Raw genomic sequence first — 13,817 nt, 5'->3', positions numbered from 1 at the left:
CCAAATGAATGCTCATCACCAAACTCAAAATTCTGCACTTTAACCAGAACTGCTTTTTAATAATATTGCTTTTTAAATTCCCAAAAGAAGTCTATTCTTAAAAAGTGAAAGACCACGTCGGCACATTTTACAACTGTGTTTCCTATTTGGTTTGCATATCAAAGCAAAGCAAATTTACTTAGCGGTGCAATATATCTGTGTAAATTAGGCAAGCCTTCAACGCACTGACAGGTTGTTAGTATTACTATCATATATGGGATCCGCAGATACATTTCAATGGCCAGATAATTAACTAGCATGGCATATAGAAGAAATGTCAAGAGTTTAGAAAAAAAAAAACGTTAGGAGGAAATGCCTCATTCATGCATAAACAACGGGTGTACAAATATCCCTGGGGGAACTTCATAGCACACAATGGGAAGGGTGATGTGACTTCACAGTGAATCAGCCAGACACTGACTGAATGAATAGCTTCGCCTATCACACTGAATATTCCGATGGTGTTTCAGGTCTACAGGGGTTAAAAATACCTGTATGAACATGGAACATGCCTTACATTTTTGGCAATAACATGGTGTGAGTGGATTTCTGCCAGTCACAAGCTGCAGCATGCTCCTCCAGCCTGTGTCTTAGAATAAGAGGGAGGTGAAGCCTCAATTATTCTACATGTAATAACCCTTCCCCATTGTGTTTAGCTGGTTTGTGGGCATGGAAAAGGAGGGAATTTGGGCATTTCCTTGGCTCAATTGTGACCACTGGCAGGAGCGCCAGGCATTGCTGTCCTGGTTGCATGGATTGAGGGAGCCTGCTGGCACCCAGCACCCCTGGACATATAGAGCACTTAATATGGTAGATGGTGTAGCGCTAAATATAAAACTGAATAATGAACTTTCAATGCTTAAATGAATTGGATTAGAACATCATTTTAAAACTCCATAAAGATCTGAAATAACAGTAAAAAATCTGGTGAAATCCACTTGCAAGGACACCGCCACCATCACCCAAACACACTGCCTCTTACCCTCAGGTTGATAACACAGGCATAGTTATTTTTCAGCAACCTCTCTAATGTTCTAATCCAATTCATTTAAGCATTGAAAAGTTCTGTTTTATTTTTAGCGCTACACCATCTACCATATTAATTACTGTGCAAAACCTTGCATATTGTGTTAGCTGCTTTTATATTTTATAATTTATTAAGTAATTAACTGTTGATTCAAATTTACATAATCTCAGCACAACAAATTGTGTCTTTTCTATATAGGGCACTTAACAACCATTGCAGTGTGGGGGGCACCACAAGGGTACATTTTGCCTAATTCCCAGAGATCAGCTGTAAGATGTTCTTTGACTGGCTTTCATGCTGATCCTCTGGTTTCAATGCATTCTGAGGCACAAGCCCAGAACAAGTGAGCACATCACCCACTTTTATTAGTGAATGTTGTAGAATTCTCAAAGAGAGATCAGCAATGACAACCCCCATATTACTCGCATGACACATTAAGGCTATGTTTCCACTAGTGCGTCCCCAAAGTCGCGCGATTTTGCCGCGATTTTACCGCGATTTGAAGCAATGCCTGTATCTATGGACCTCAAGTCGCATCAAAGTGGGACCAAAGTAGTGCAGGGACTTTGAAGTCGCTGCGACTTGAAGTCGCACAGATATGAACGGTACTCATTGGAAATCATGGGAAACAATTTGTCATGCGACTTTTCAGTCCCAAGTCGCATGAAAAGTCGCACTAGTGGAAACAGAGCCTTACTTTAAATATTGCAGACAATACGGCTGTTTTGTGCCACTCCATCAGATGTAACAAAAGTAGTTAGTATTCACAACCCTGGTGCGCTCCATACATTCATTGAGTCAACAGATATTGTAGGCAGAATAATTAGGAGACACAATCACACCTACAGTTGGAAGACACTAAAATGAGCCCATACAATGACATGGGGTCTCATTGAAGCAGGTTATTTATTTTTAGTTCCCAGTAGAGACCACGCAGAATACAGGGGTTGTTTCTAAAGAAACAGAGCTTGCCAATTACAGAGCATGGCTGCTGAGCGGGGACAAGAACAGATGCTGGTTGGTGCCCACCAGCTGGGAGAAGCTATACAAAGATGCTACAATGGGTAAAGTCTGAATATCTGACCACAATTATTGGAAATAATGTTTGTAAACAAATTGCTTCTAACGTGTTGGTTTAATCATTAAAAAAAGAAAAACCACCATCAAGCACTTTCTTTATATAAACAATATTGTGTCACATTTATATGGAGAAGGCAGGTTAAGAATACACTCTTCTCTAAAACTGCCAAACTTTAAAGGTCGGTTCACACTGAGGCAGCACAACTAACAGCGGGACTGCCTCAGGCGACCCAGGACACGACTCAGCGGCGACTCGCAAAACGACTTCTGTACAGAAGTCAATGCAAGTCGCCCCCAAAGTCATACAGGAACCTTTTTCTAAGTCGGAGCGACGAACGGTTCCATTGCAGAGAACGGGACGCTTAGGGTTCATTCACACAGGTACAGTGACACTAGATCTGCACGATTCTGGCCAAAATGAGAATCACATTTTTTTTTGCTTAGCTCACGATTCTCTCATGGCGTAACATAATCTTTCACATTATACAAAAAAATTGGGCTAACTTTACGGTTTTGATTATTAATTCATTACAGTTTTTTTTTTTTTTTTTTTAAAAACTGCGTTTGAAAGACCTCTGCGCAAATACAGTGCAACATGAAATATTGCAACGACCACCATTTTCTTCTCTTGGGTCCCTGCGTTAATATACAAACGTTTGGGGGTTCCAAATAGTTTTCTAGCAAAAAATACAGGATTTTCTCTAGTAATCAACAAGTGTCAGAAAAAGGATTAGCCTTTAAGTGGTTAAACTGACCACATTTACAGACCACTTAAATTCCTTTGATCTAAGAACAGAAGATACAATATTTCTCTTTATCTCCTTTTTGGCAGGCTGCCTGCTTTCTTGTTTTTTTTTTTTCGACAGCTGTCAGCAGAGAACTCTGCACTGAATCAGGAAAATGCTGTGTTAAGATCGCGTTCTTGAGTCTTTAACGATTAATCATGTAGCTCTAAGTGACACTATAAAAAAATGACTGTATCCCAGTGACTGGGAGCGACAAGTATTTACGTTCAGCTGCCTGTAATGTGTCCCCCAGGCCGCTCGTTCTTGTCTGTACGCAAGTAAATGTTCAGATGGGCGGCTACTAGCGAACACTCGCAGACGGTCATTGATTTGTACAGGTGGCTGTGCGCAAACACCTGTTACTCCCAGACTTATACTGCTGATTTTCATGGTGTATGGCACTCTGCTCCCATGTAAATGAGCCCTTAAAGTGGAATTTAAAAGTTCCACTTTATGCCTTCCTCCCCCCCCCTCCTCCTCCTCTTCTATTTCTAACACTCTGGGGGGGGGGGGGGGGACCCACAGTGATCTACCTGAAATTCATCTGTAAACCCCTCCCCACACCTTCTGGGAAATGTCACTGGTCCCAAAAGGCTGCAGGACCATTCACAAAGTGCAACCAAATGTGAAGCCGCAAGGAATCACAGCCAGCTGCCTACAATAAACATGCCAACGAAGAACGACAAAGAAGCTGTTCGTGTGAGCAAAGCACTGGATCCCTGGACAGGTAAGTGTCCTTTATTAAAAGAGAGCAGATTTTTTTTTTTTTTTTTTTTTTAGGCTGAAGAACCGCTTTTAGGATCCAAAATGATAAGCACAAGCCAATGCCAGGTACCATTCTTATAAATGGATTTGTATCTGCAGATGGATATACAGTACCACTACTGCAATCTAACAGGCTATGGGTCCTTAGCTTACAAAACAGTTTTGCTCAAACTTATGCTTTAATGTAAAACTGCTGCACATCCATGTCAGGAATATTAGGGCTATGCAGGACTGAAAGTCACTGGGACCAGGAACTTTGAATCTCTGCGTTATTTGCATAGATCTCAGTGGAGGTAAACTTGAACTATTTGGATTTATAATCTCAAACTGTACTACCCGCTTGTCTGAGAACTGGTAAAAATAAAAAATAAAGTGCCACCTCCTAGAGAGCCTAGGAATATGCTTGGCAGTTACCGAATATTATTTTGGAAGAAAAACTCAAGACTAAATTATCTGATTTCTCCTGTATTGAATTGTTTTGTAACTGTCTGCCCTCATGTTGTAAAGTGCTGCACAAAAATGTTGGCGCTATATAAATATAAATCCTGTATAATAATAATAATAATAATAATAATTAAAAAAAAAAAAGAAGTCAACATACTACATTGTTTTGGTAGATCTAAATTTGTGCAGTCAGATTGTTTTGTGTTTGACGAGTCTTAAAAATTCACCATACAAACTGCCATCGGATTGTACAATTTCCTTTAGATCTATTGACAAGTATGTAGTGCTGTTAACAGCCTCGTAGGCTGGATATAAACGGTTTGGCTAGACTATGGAGATCCTCATATTTCACAGTTGTGGTATATATAAAGCTGCTTCTATGTTCAGATTTCAATGTGTTTAGTGAACCTAGGCTGAGGATACACTACGCAATCTGACTGTGCAATCTCCTTTGGACTTACCATACACTAATGTACAGCAAAAGCCTGCATGTTTTAAAGGTTAAGTTCACTTTAAATAAATGCAAATCTTTTTTGCAGTTAGAAAAAAAACTTGCATTAAAAAAAAAATAAAAAAACAAAACAAAAAACACATTGCACCCATGATCAGCAGATTGCGAGTACAACGCAGGGTTCCTATGGACTGTCAGTGTAAGCTGTCTGCTTGTACCACAATGAGAGGGACCATCGATGAACTACCTAGAGTGCCCATCGGCGCTCCAGTAGTTCACTGAAAACTACAAGCCGACAGCCAAAAAAGCTGACAGTACAGGGGGTCCCCTAGTTACAAACATCCGACTTACAAACGACTCCTACTTACAAACGGAGGGAGACAACAGGAAGTAAGAGGAAATCTACCCCTAGGAAGGGAAATTCTCTCCTGTAAGAGCTATTTTGGGGAAAAGGTACCTCCACTGATGCTTTATCACCAAGGCTTGTTTCCACAACAACCCAAAATTTTCAAAATGCAATTGTCATTGGGACAGAAAGTGAGGTGAAATCTTCTGAACAGGGGCACACACAGCAAAACAAATGTTACAGGGGTGTTAACCCTTCCCTATGCTATCCAAAAAGCTTAAAAATAGTTTTTTTGGCTGGAGCTACACTTAAAAAATGTACCTGTTCCGACTTACAAACAGATTCAACTTAAGAACAAACCTATAGTCCCTAACTTGTTTGTAACCCGGGGACCCCCTGTAGTTGTAGTTTTCCCATTCACAGAACTCTGCGAATAAATGACACGGCTGGGCAGGTGGAAACCCAAACAGCCACTTTTTTTTTTATTGTGACAGCAAGTTTGGGGAGAAGATCCCCGGCTCGCTGTCACTAGAGGCAGCAGATCAGGGGAAGGTTGCAGCAGTGGGAACATGTTACATGTTCCACCCTAAAAAGGGGGATAACGCAACATACTCCTAAAGGAGAGCTTATACTTTAATACAAACTAGAGCTGCATGAATCTGGATAAAACGAGAATCATTTTTTTTTTTTTTTGCTTAGAATAAAGTTCACAATTCTCAGCGTTGCATCATCTTTTACATTATACAAAAAAATTGGGCTAACTTTACGTTTTCGTTTTTTTACTTCATTGAAGTGTATTTTTTGCCCAAAAAATGGCTTTTGAAAGACCGCTGTGCAAATACAGTGTGACATAAAATATTGAAACAACCGCCATTTTATTCTCTAGGGTCTCTGCTAAAATATATTTATATATATAAATAATTTCTAGTAATTTTCTAGCAAAAAATACAGGATTTTTTTCTAGTAATCAACAAGTGTCAGAAAAAGGATTAGTCTTTGTGGTTAAACTGCATTCATTTACAGACCGAAGTTCATCCCTTTGATCTAAAAGAACCAAATGATACGTTTCTTTTTATCTCAGCAATGAGCAATATTGTGATAAACTTGGCAGGTTCCCTTTTTTTTTTTTTTTTGACAGCTGTCAGCAGAGAATGGCTCTGCACTGAATCGTGGAAATGTCGGATTAAAGTGTTTGTTAACAAAATAGAGATTTTATGATAGATAGATAGATAGATAGATAGATAGATAGATAGATAGATAGATAGATAGATAGATAGATAGATAGATAGATAGATATAGATAGAGAGAGAGATATAGATAGAGAGAGAGATATAGATATATATCCCTTAAAGCAGATTAAACAGCACAGTGCTTGTTCCGTGTAATCAATCCACTCTAAACTGTAAAAAACCTGGCGGATTCTGCCACTTCCTGTATCCCCCTCCCTGCGCTGACCACGATAATCAGGGCTGCTGAGCCCTGACCACCGTGGTCAGCGTATGTCCCTCTGTCATCCGCAGCTGTCCTCTCTCCCTCTCACCCCCTCCTCCTCCGTGTCTCCGCTATTGTATTAAAAAAAAAAAAAAAAAACACAACCACACACACACACACACACACCTTACTATGGTCACTGCCAGCCCCTCTATTATGGCCAGGCATACCACACTAAGTTTTTTTCTAAAAACAAGGATTGTAAATACATTTTTAGTGCTATCTTCAGGCCGGTGATGTGACTCGCGGCCGCTTTACATATCCGAAGCTGAGCGCCCATGTGACCTCCCCGGCTGACGTCAGAGGGAGATGTTAGTCCCTCCTGCAAAAGCCATGTATCGAAGCTGTGGCCGCAAGTCACATGACCGGCCTGAAGCTAGCAGTAAAAATGTATTTACAATCCTGGTTTTTATAAAAGACTTACATAGCGTGGTATGCCTGCCTATAATAGAGGGGCTGGCAGTGATTTACACTTTTGCCTTAACACTTTAAGATCGTGTGATTTAACGATTAATCGTACAGCTCTAATGCAAACTAAATAGATTTTTTAGGAGTTTCCTCCTATTACTAGTTTAAGTAAAACATGAGGCCCCCGTTCACATATCGCATAGCAGGAAGCAGCATTCCAGCTATGCACATTTCAAAGAGCGATTCCCACGCCATTTTGCGAGTTGCATAGGGCCAGCTTATTTACTTGAATGCACTGCCCTATGTCCAAAAAGGAGCAGTAGCTTCTTTTCGGGCTACAAGCTTCACTTGATTCGTAAAGGCAAGGTTTGTTGTGCAATATAAATTGACGCATGACAATCGCGAAAGAAACGCATTGTGTTTGGGGTTCCAAAATGGTGATTCTGCCTGCAATCCCGAATTGCAAAATGTGAACAGGGCTTAAAGGACCAAGCCCATTTTTTTACACTTGGTGTTTACAAGTTAAAATCCTGTATTTTTTGCTAGAAAATTGCTTAGAACCCCAAACATTAAATATTTTTTTCAGAGAATAAAATGGTTGTTGCAATACTTTATGTCAGACCGTATTTTCTTAGCGGTCTTACAAACAAAATTTTTTGGGAAAAAAAAATACACTTTTTTGAATAAAAAAAAAAAAAAAAAAAAAAAAAGGAATTAGTAAACTTAACCCATATTGTGAAAGATAATGTTACGCCGAGAAAATTGATACCCAACATGTCAATCATGCTTCAAAATCGCGTCCGCTCGTGGAATGGTTAGAGTTACAGAAGTCTTTTGCTAGAATTATTGCTCTCGCTCTAACAATTGCAGTGATAACTCACATGGGTGGTTTGCATACCGTTTACATATGCGTGCGTGACTTACATATGCGTTGGCTTCTGCACACGAGCATGAAGGAACAGGGTGCTTTAAAATTTATTTTATTTTTTATTTTTATTTTTTACACTGTCTCTTTAAAAAACAAATTTTGGGATCACTTTTATTCCTATTACAAAGAATGTAAACATGCCTTGTATTAGAAAAAAACATCACAGGATCTCTTTAATGTGTGATCTGGGGTCAAAAAAACCTCAGATCTTAGATTCACACGTAAAAGCAATAAATAATAAAAAGAAAATTGTCCCTTTAAGGCCGTTTGACGTTGCTTCCGTCATCCAATGGCATGGAGTCGAGTGGTGGCACATCATTCCCTCACTCGACTTCCTGTCTCTCAGGGGAAAGAACCGTATCGTCTCCGCCGCTACCGACAGCCCTCTTGTTGCCGATAAAAGTGATCTTGCGGAAAATCCACCAAGAAAACCACTTTGATATCAAAGCAGACCGCCCGCCGTGAATAAAAATACCATATCTGCTGCCATAACAGCAGATATGGTATGGTATATGGTAACAGCAGATACCAATATCTGCTGCCATAACAATGGTATTTAACATCAAAGTAGCAACATATATACACGGTGGGCGGTCCGGAAGTGGTTAAATGAGATTGTACAATCATATTGTATAGTTTATAACCAGCTTAAAGTGTTTGTTACCCTAACATTTCATATTCCTGATATGCGACTGCTGTACCATGTACTTGTATGTACGAGAACGCCTGTTCTCTTTGTATTGCTTCCTTTGTGCAAAATCCTTGGTGATCCTGCCAGTCCCTTTGCTTTACTTTTTTTTTAACTGACCACACTAAGCAGGAGAGCACAGCGTAGTCAGTTCTCTAGCTATGCTGTGAACTCAGCCTGCTCTCTTCCAATGATCAGACTTATCCTGACACCCCCCTTCCCCTGCACAGCCATTCACTGGGAAAATCAGTGTGCTGCTGCCTCTCCCCCCCCCCCCCCCCCCCCCAGCTCTTATGCAGCAAAGAGAGAGAGAGACAATGTGATTACTTAAAAAAGGGGGGGGGGGGGGGGAGTATTGATGATGTTTTTTAATATCTATACACAAATGTTTGCCTTTCATTTCTATTTTAAACTGAATGGGTTGGTTTTATAAGGCGATTGTACAATCTTAGTGTTAAAGTGGTTGTATACAATCAGATTATAAGGCGTATGCCCAGCTCTACATGTCTGCACTTTAGAGGTGCTTTCCAGCAACTAAAGGACATCGAAAGCTCTTTACCACTGAAAACAGTATAGCTCTATACTCTGAGTGGCATTAAAGAAAAAGGTTTACTTGTATTTTAAATAAAGTATCCAAAGAGAGGGCTAGAAATACAATATGGAAAATAAACAATGCATTTCAAGGAAATCAAACTTTGTGCGAGTTGAGCAAGGCGACAGGTAGGTTTGATAAAATGCATCAAGAGTTAATACTTACCTTTCCTGTGCTCAGCTTGCCAGAGATTAGGTACTTCCAGGTATGAAGGACTATATGACACTCCCCCTACCTACCACAGTGCAGCACCATATGCCTGGGCACTGTCATGTTGGATGGGGAAGCATGCACAGCTCAGCAATTTCAGATTTTTTTGTGAACGCTGAAACTTGCACAGGAATTTTCAGGGAGCACATCAGCATAGTGGGATGGTTACAGAGCATGAAAAAGGTTAAAGTACATCTAAACACTAACTCTACCACCTTCTGTTTTCATTGCCATGTTTTGTTTTGTTTTTTATTTAAGAAATACTTCTCATCTTTGCTTTGTTGCATAATAATGCTGCTGATGGTGACAACAGTGGAACAGGTTTGTGAAATATGCATCAGCATAGCTGCTTACAGTTTCCACTGGAAAATGTGACAGGGTGACAACACAGAAAAACTAGGGACAAGGACAGAACGTTGTCACCCTGTAACAGAAAGGCCCGAACAAGACCTTTATGATATTATCACCAGATGTTGTTTTAATAATTAAATCTGTGAATTGAAAAATATTGAGAATGACTTTATGAGGTTTTAGTGATGGGGTTTACATGTACTTTAAGCATAGACTCCTTGTTTGGCCTGCTATCACGCAAAGCTGTTACTTTACCTAGTTCAGGCAAAGTGCAAATTCGCTTCAACGCACATGCAATAACACAAAATTCACAGCAACACATGAGCAAAATGCATGAAAACAGGTTTAAAAATACACCTAAATGAGCACCTATGGGAATCTTTAATAAGACAGGGCAGAGAATAATGATGGTGAGCAAAATGTTGTAGCCCATATAACCCATAGCCACAACCAAATCTCATAATCAATTCATACAAGTTGCTTTCTAATGACCTTCTATGGCAGCCATTCTCAACCAGAGTTCCTCCAGAGGATGCCAGGAGTTCCTTAAAGAGTTTCCCCCCGGTGTATAAAAAAAATCAAAAGCCAGCAGCTATATATACTGTAGCTGCTGACTTTTGAAGTGAACCTTCAGTTTACTTTTAAATAAATGTATTGTACCACCATGGTAAGCAGAGGGGGCATTCTTCCTATGGGCCATGATAGTAAGCAGAGGGGCATTCTTCTTATGGACCACCACCGTAACGGGGGGGGGGGGGGGAGAACAACACACCTTCCCACGGACTGCCACCATAAGGTGGGGGGGAATGCTTTCCATGGACTGCCACTGTAAGGGGGGTGCATACCCTTCCTTTCCTACAAACTGTCACCATAAGAGGGGAGGGGCACCCTTACTACAGACCACCACTGTAAGGGGGAAACATCCTTCCTATGGGTCATCACTGTAAGAGGGAAAGGGGAGGGGGGGGAGACATGCTTACCATCAAGGCCCATTGGAAAAATGCCCCCTCTGCTTCCCATCATGGCCCATAAGAAGAATGCCCCCTCTGCTTCCCATCATGGCCCATAGGAAGAATGTCACCCCTTTTACCATGGTGCTCCTGTAGGAAGAACGCCCTCCCACCTTGCTTACCATGGTGCTTTGTAGAAAGAATGTCCCCTCTGCTTACCTTTATGGCCTATAGGAAGAATGTCACGCTGATTACCATCTTCACCCATAGGAAGAATGCCCCCTCTGCTTACCATCATGGCCCATAGGGAGAATGTCCCCGCCGCTTACCATCATGGCCCATAGGGAGAATGTCCCCGCCGCTTCCCATCATGGCCATAGGAAAAATGCCCCCTCTACTTACCATCATGGCTCAAAGGAAGAATGGCCCCTCTGCTTCCCATCATGGCCCATAAAAAGAATGCCCCCTCTGCTTCCCATCATGGCCCATAAGAAGAATGCCCCCTCTGCTTCCCATCATGGCCCATAAGAAGAATGCCCCCCCTGCTTCCCATTATGGCCCATAGGCAGTATGTCCCCGCCGCTTCCCATCATGGCCCCCCATAGAAAAAATGCCTCTACTTACCATTATGGCCCCTCTGCTTACCGTCATCCCATAGGAAGAATGGCCCCCCTGCTTACCGTCATGGCCCACAGGAAGAATGCCCCCTCTGCTTACTGTCATGGCCCATAGGAAGAATGACCACCACTGTAAGGGGGAAACATTCTTCCTATGGACCACTACTGCATGTATGGCATTCTTCCCACTACCCCCCGATAAAAAAAAAAAAAAAAAAAGTTGTTATTTTGAGACCCTGATACCACTGGGGTAAACACCCTTCCTATGGACCACAATCGTGGGGGGGGAGACACCATTCCTATGTACTGCCACCATAAGGAGGGGGGACGGGACCCCCTTCCTACGGACCATCACCATAAGGTGGAAACATCCTTTCTATGGACCACTACTGGATGGGTGGCATTCTTCTCACTGCTATTAGCAGGGGGTCACCTGACAACCAGGACTGATTTCAGGGATGGCACTGGGGTAAACGTTCTTCCTATGGACCACCAACATAAGGGGGGGGGGTGATGGGACTCCCTTCCTAAGGACCACCACCGTAAGGTGGAAACATCCTTTCTATGGACCACTATTGGATGGGTGGCATTCTTCTCAGTGCTATTAGCAGGTGGTCCCCTGACAACCAGGACTGATTTCAGGGATGGCACTGGGGTAAACGTTCTTCCTATGGACCACCAACATAAGGGGGGGGGGTGATGGGACTCCCTTCCTAAGGACCACCACCGTAAGGTGGAAACATCCTTTCTATGGACCACTACTGGATGGGTGGCATTCTTCTCAGTGCTATTAGCAGGTGGTCCCCTGACAACCAGGACTGATTTCAGGCATGGCACTGGGGTAAACATTCTTCCTATGGACCACCAACATGGGGGGGATGACACCATTCCTACGTACCACCATAAGGCCATAAGGAGGGGGAACGGGACTCCCTTCCTATGGACCACCACCGTAAGGTAGAAACATCCTTCCTATGGACCACTACTGGATGGGATTCTTCTCAGTGCTATTAGCAGGGGGTGACCTGGCACTGATTTCAGGGATGGCACTGGGGTAAAAGGTTGAGAAGGGCCGTCCTATGGCACAGGTTGTGATGAGATCCATGGTAAATAGTGAGCCCTGTTTTGGAGAAGATGATGTGGAGGGATGTGGAGTCCTCCTGGACCTGACAGCTGACATCCCCAGCCATGGTGTGGTAGGGATCTGCCAAGCTGTGATGATGATGAGGGTGATGAGGATGATGAAGGGTGCTCTCATACACAGACCACACATACACACACACACCGAGCACCTACTTTGGCTTTCTGTAGCGGGGTGAAGCGCAGGTCATGCACAAAGGGGTTCCTGACCGGCCTGGCCAGCTCCTTCTCCCGACCAGCTCCCTTGTTCCTCACCAGCCTCATGCCGATCAATGGATAACAATGATGGTGGACTGACGGAGAATGCAAGCAATCCAAGAGGCCAGAAGTTCCCGGCGGATGGAGCTGTGCTCCTTGCTGAGCTCTGATGGAGGGAGACGAGATCTATCCCCCCTTCCTGTTCCTCCCGACAAGGCGGGCGGGTGGGGGGTTCTAATCCGGAGGTGTCCACAGGGAGGGGAGGAGGGAGCTGCGAGGCCGGGGGATGCTTAGCGCCGATTAGCCGGGCGGCCAGGGAAGTCACACACAAAGCGAAAGCTACGGAGGATGTGAGGGGAACTGACAAGACACGTCTCCGGTGGATGGTGAGGAGACCTGGAGGAGGAGGAGCCCTGGACGAGGAGGAGGAGCCGCTGTCTGCACCGGCCCGCAAAGGGTGTACGAGGAGGAAGCTGCCAGATGATGCGCTACCTTCCCCCCTCCCATCCTCCGGTATACAAGGGGGAGGAGACACGTGTGAGGGGCGGAGCCTGCGCCCCCTTCTCCTCACAGACAGCCCGAGCCTAGCTCTACATTGTGTCATCAGGGAGCTCTGCCTTCCCTGCACCTGCTGGGGGCTGGTCCTCTGATAAAAGTCTCCTATGAAACCCATACTGTAGTTTATAAAGTGTGGTGGCTGCCTTAGTTTTCTTTTTGAGGCTAAATTCAGGTTGGTGCCTAAACCGCTGTGCTTGGCATTCAGAACACCTTTCAGGCCTCCTGCCCACGTTTGCCCATCTCTGCTTAACACCTTCCACCCTAGCGTGTTTTGGCAGAAAAAAAAACGCTTGTTGCTTGTAAACGCGTCTAGTGACACCAAGCGCTTAGACGTCATCCTCAAAGGACCACGCTCACCGGCCACTTTATTAGCATAGCTGTCAACTGTCCCTGATTTGGAGCAATGTCCCTCTGTCCCTCTTTCCTCCTCATTTGTCCCTCATTTTGGTCTGATCTATAAAGCTGTATATAAAATGCACTATTTATCATTCAAAAAGTGTTTCACAGTGCTAAACCTGTCATCTAATTTCTAAATTGCTGCATTTGTAAATTTTAGAAGCCAATATAAAGGAATAATAGTGGTAAAAAAATACCCTTGTGATTAAATTAACCTTTTTTTTGGTTAATTCTCCTTTAAGGGGGTGTGGCAGGGGGTGTGTCCTATGCCTACATACATTTGCAACTAGGTGTCCCCCATTCCCATCTCAAAATGTTGGGAGGTATGTATTAGATACACCTTTTGAATTGCT

The 13,817-nt window shown here is 43.1% G+C and overlaps 1 protein-coding gene across 2 annotated transcripts in view; it reads right to left on the bottom strand.

Moving 5' to 3' along the window:
- The window catches only part of LPCAT1 (lysophosphatidylcholine acyltransferase 1), a 277,273-nt gene extending 264,316 nt beyond the window's left edge, over positions 1-12,957 (bottom strand). Inside the window, exon 1 of one of the 2 annotated variants that reach the window (XM_073630841.1) lies at positions 12,469-12,957. In XM_073630841.1, coding sequence (XP_073486942.1) covers positions 12,469-12,576 — 108 coding nt within the window. In that variant the 5' untranslated portion in view covers positions 12,577-12,957. Of the gene's footprint in view, positions 1-9,209; positions 9,320-12,468 lie in introns of those variants that run through there. The other variant, XM_073630842.1, reaches the window with a different exon arrangement.
- Positions 12,958-13,817: the final 860 nt, after the last annotated feature.

This window comes from Aquarana catesbeiana, linkage group LG05 (assembly GCF_042186555.1).
Source record: "Aquarana catesbeiana isolate 2022-GZ linkage group LG05, ASM4218655v1, whole genome shotgun sequence".
Taxonomy (NCBI): Eukaryota; Metazoa; Chordata; class Amphibia; order Anura; family Ranidae; genus Aquarana; species Aquarana catesbeiana.
The sequence above is the reverse complement of the archived record's forward strand: the minus strand, read 5'-3'. Positions and strand labels throughout refer to the sequence as shown.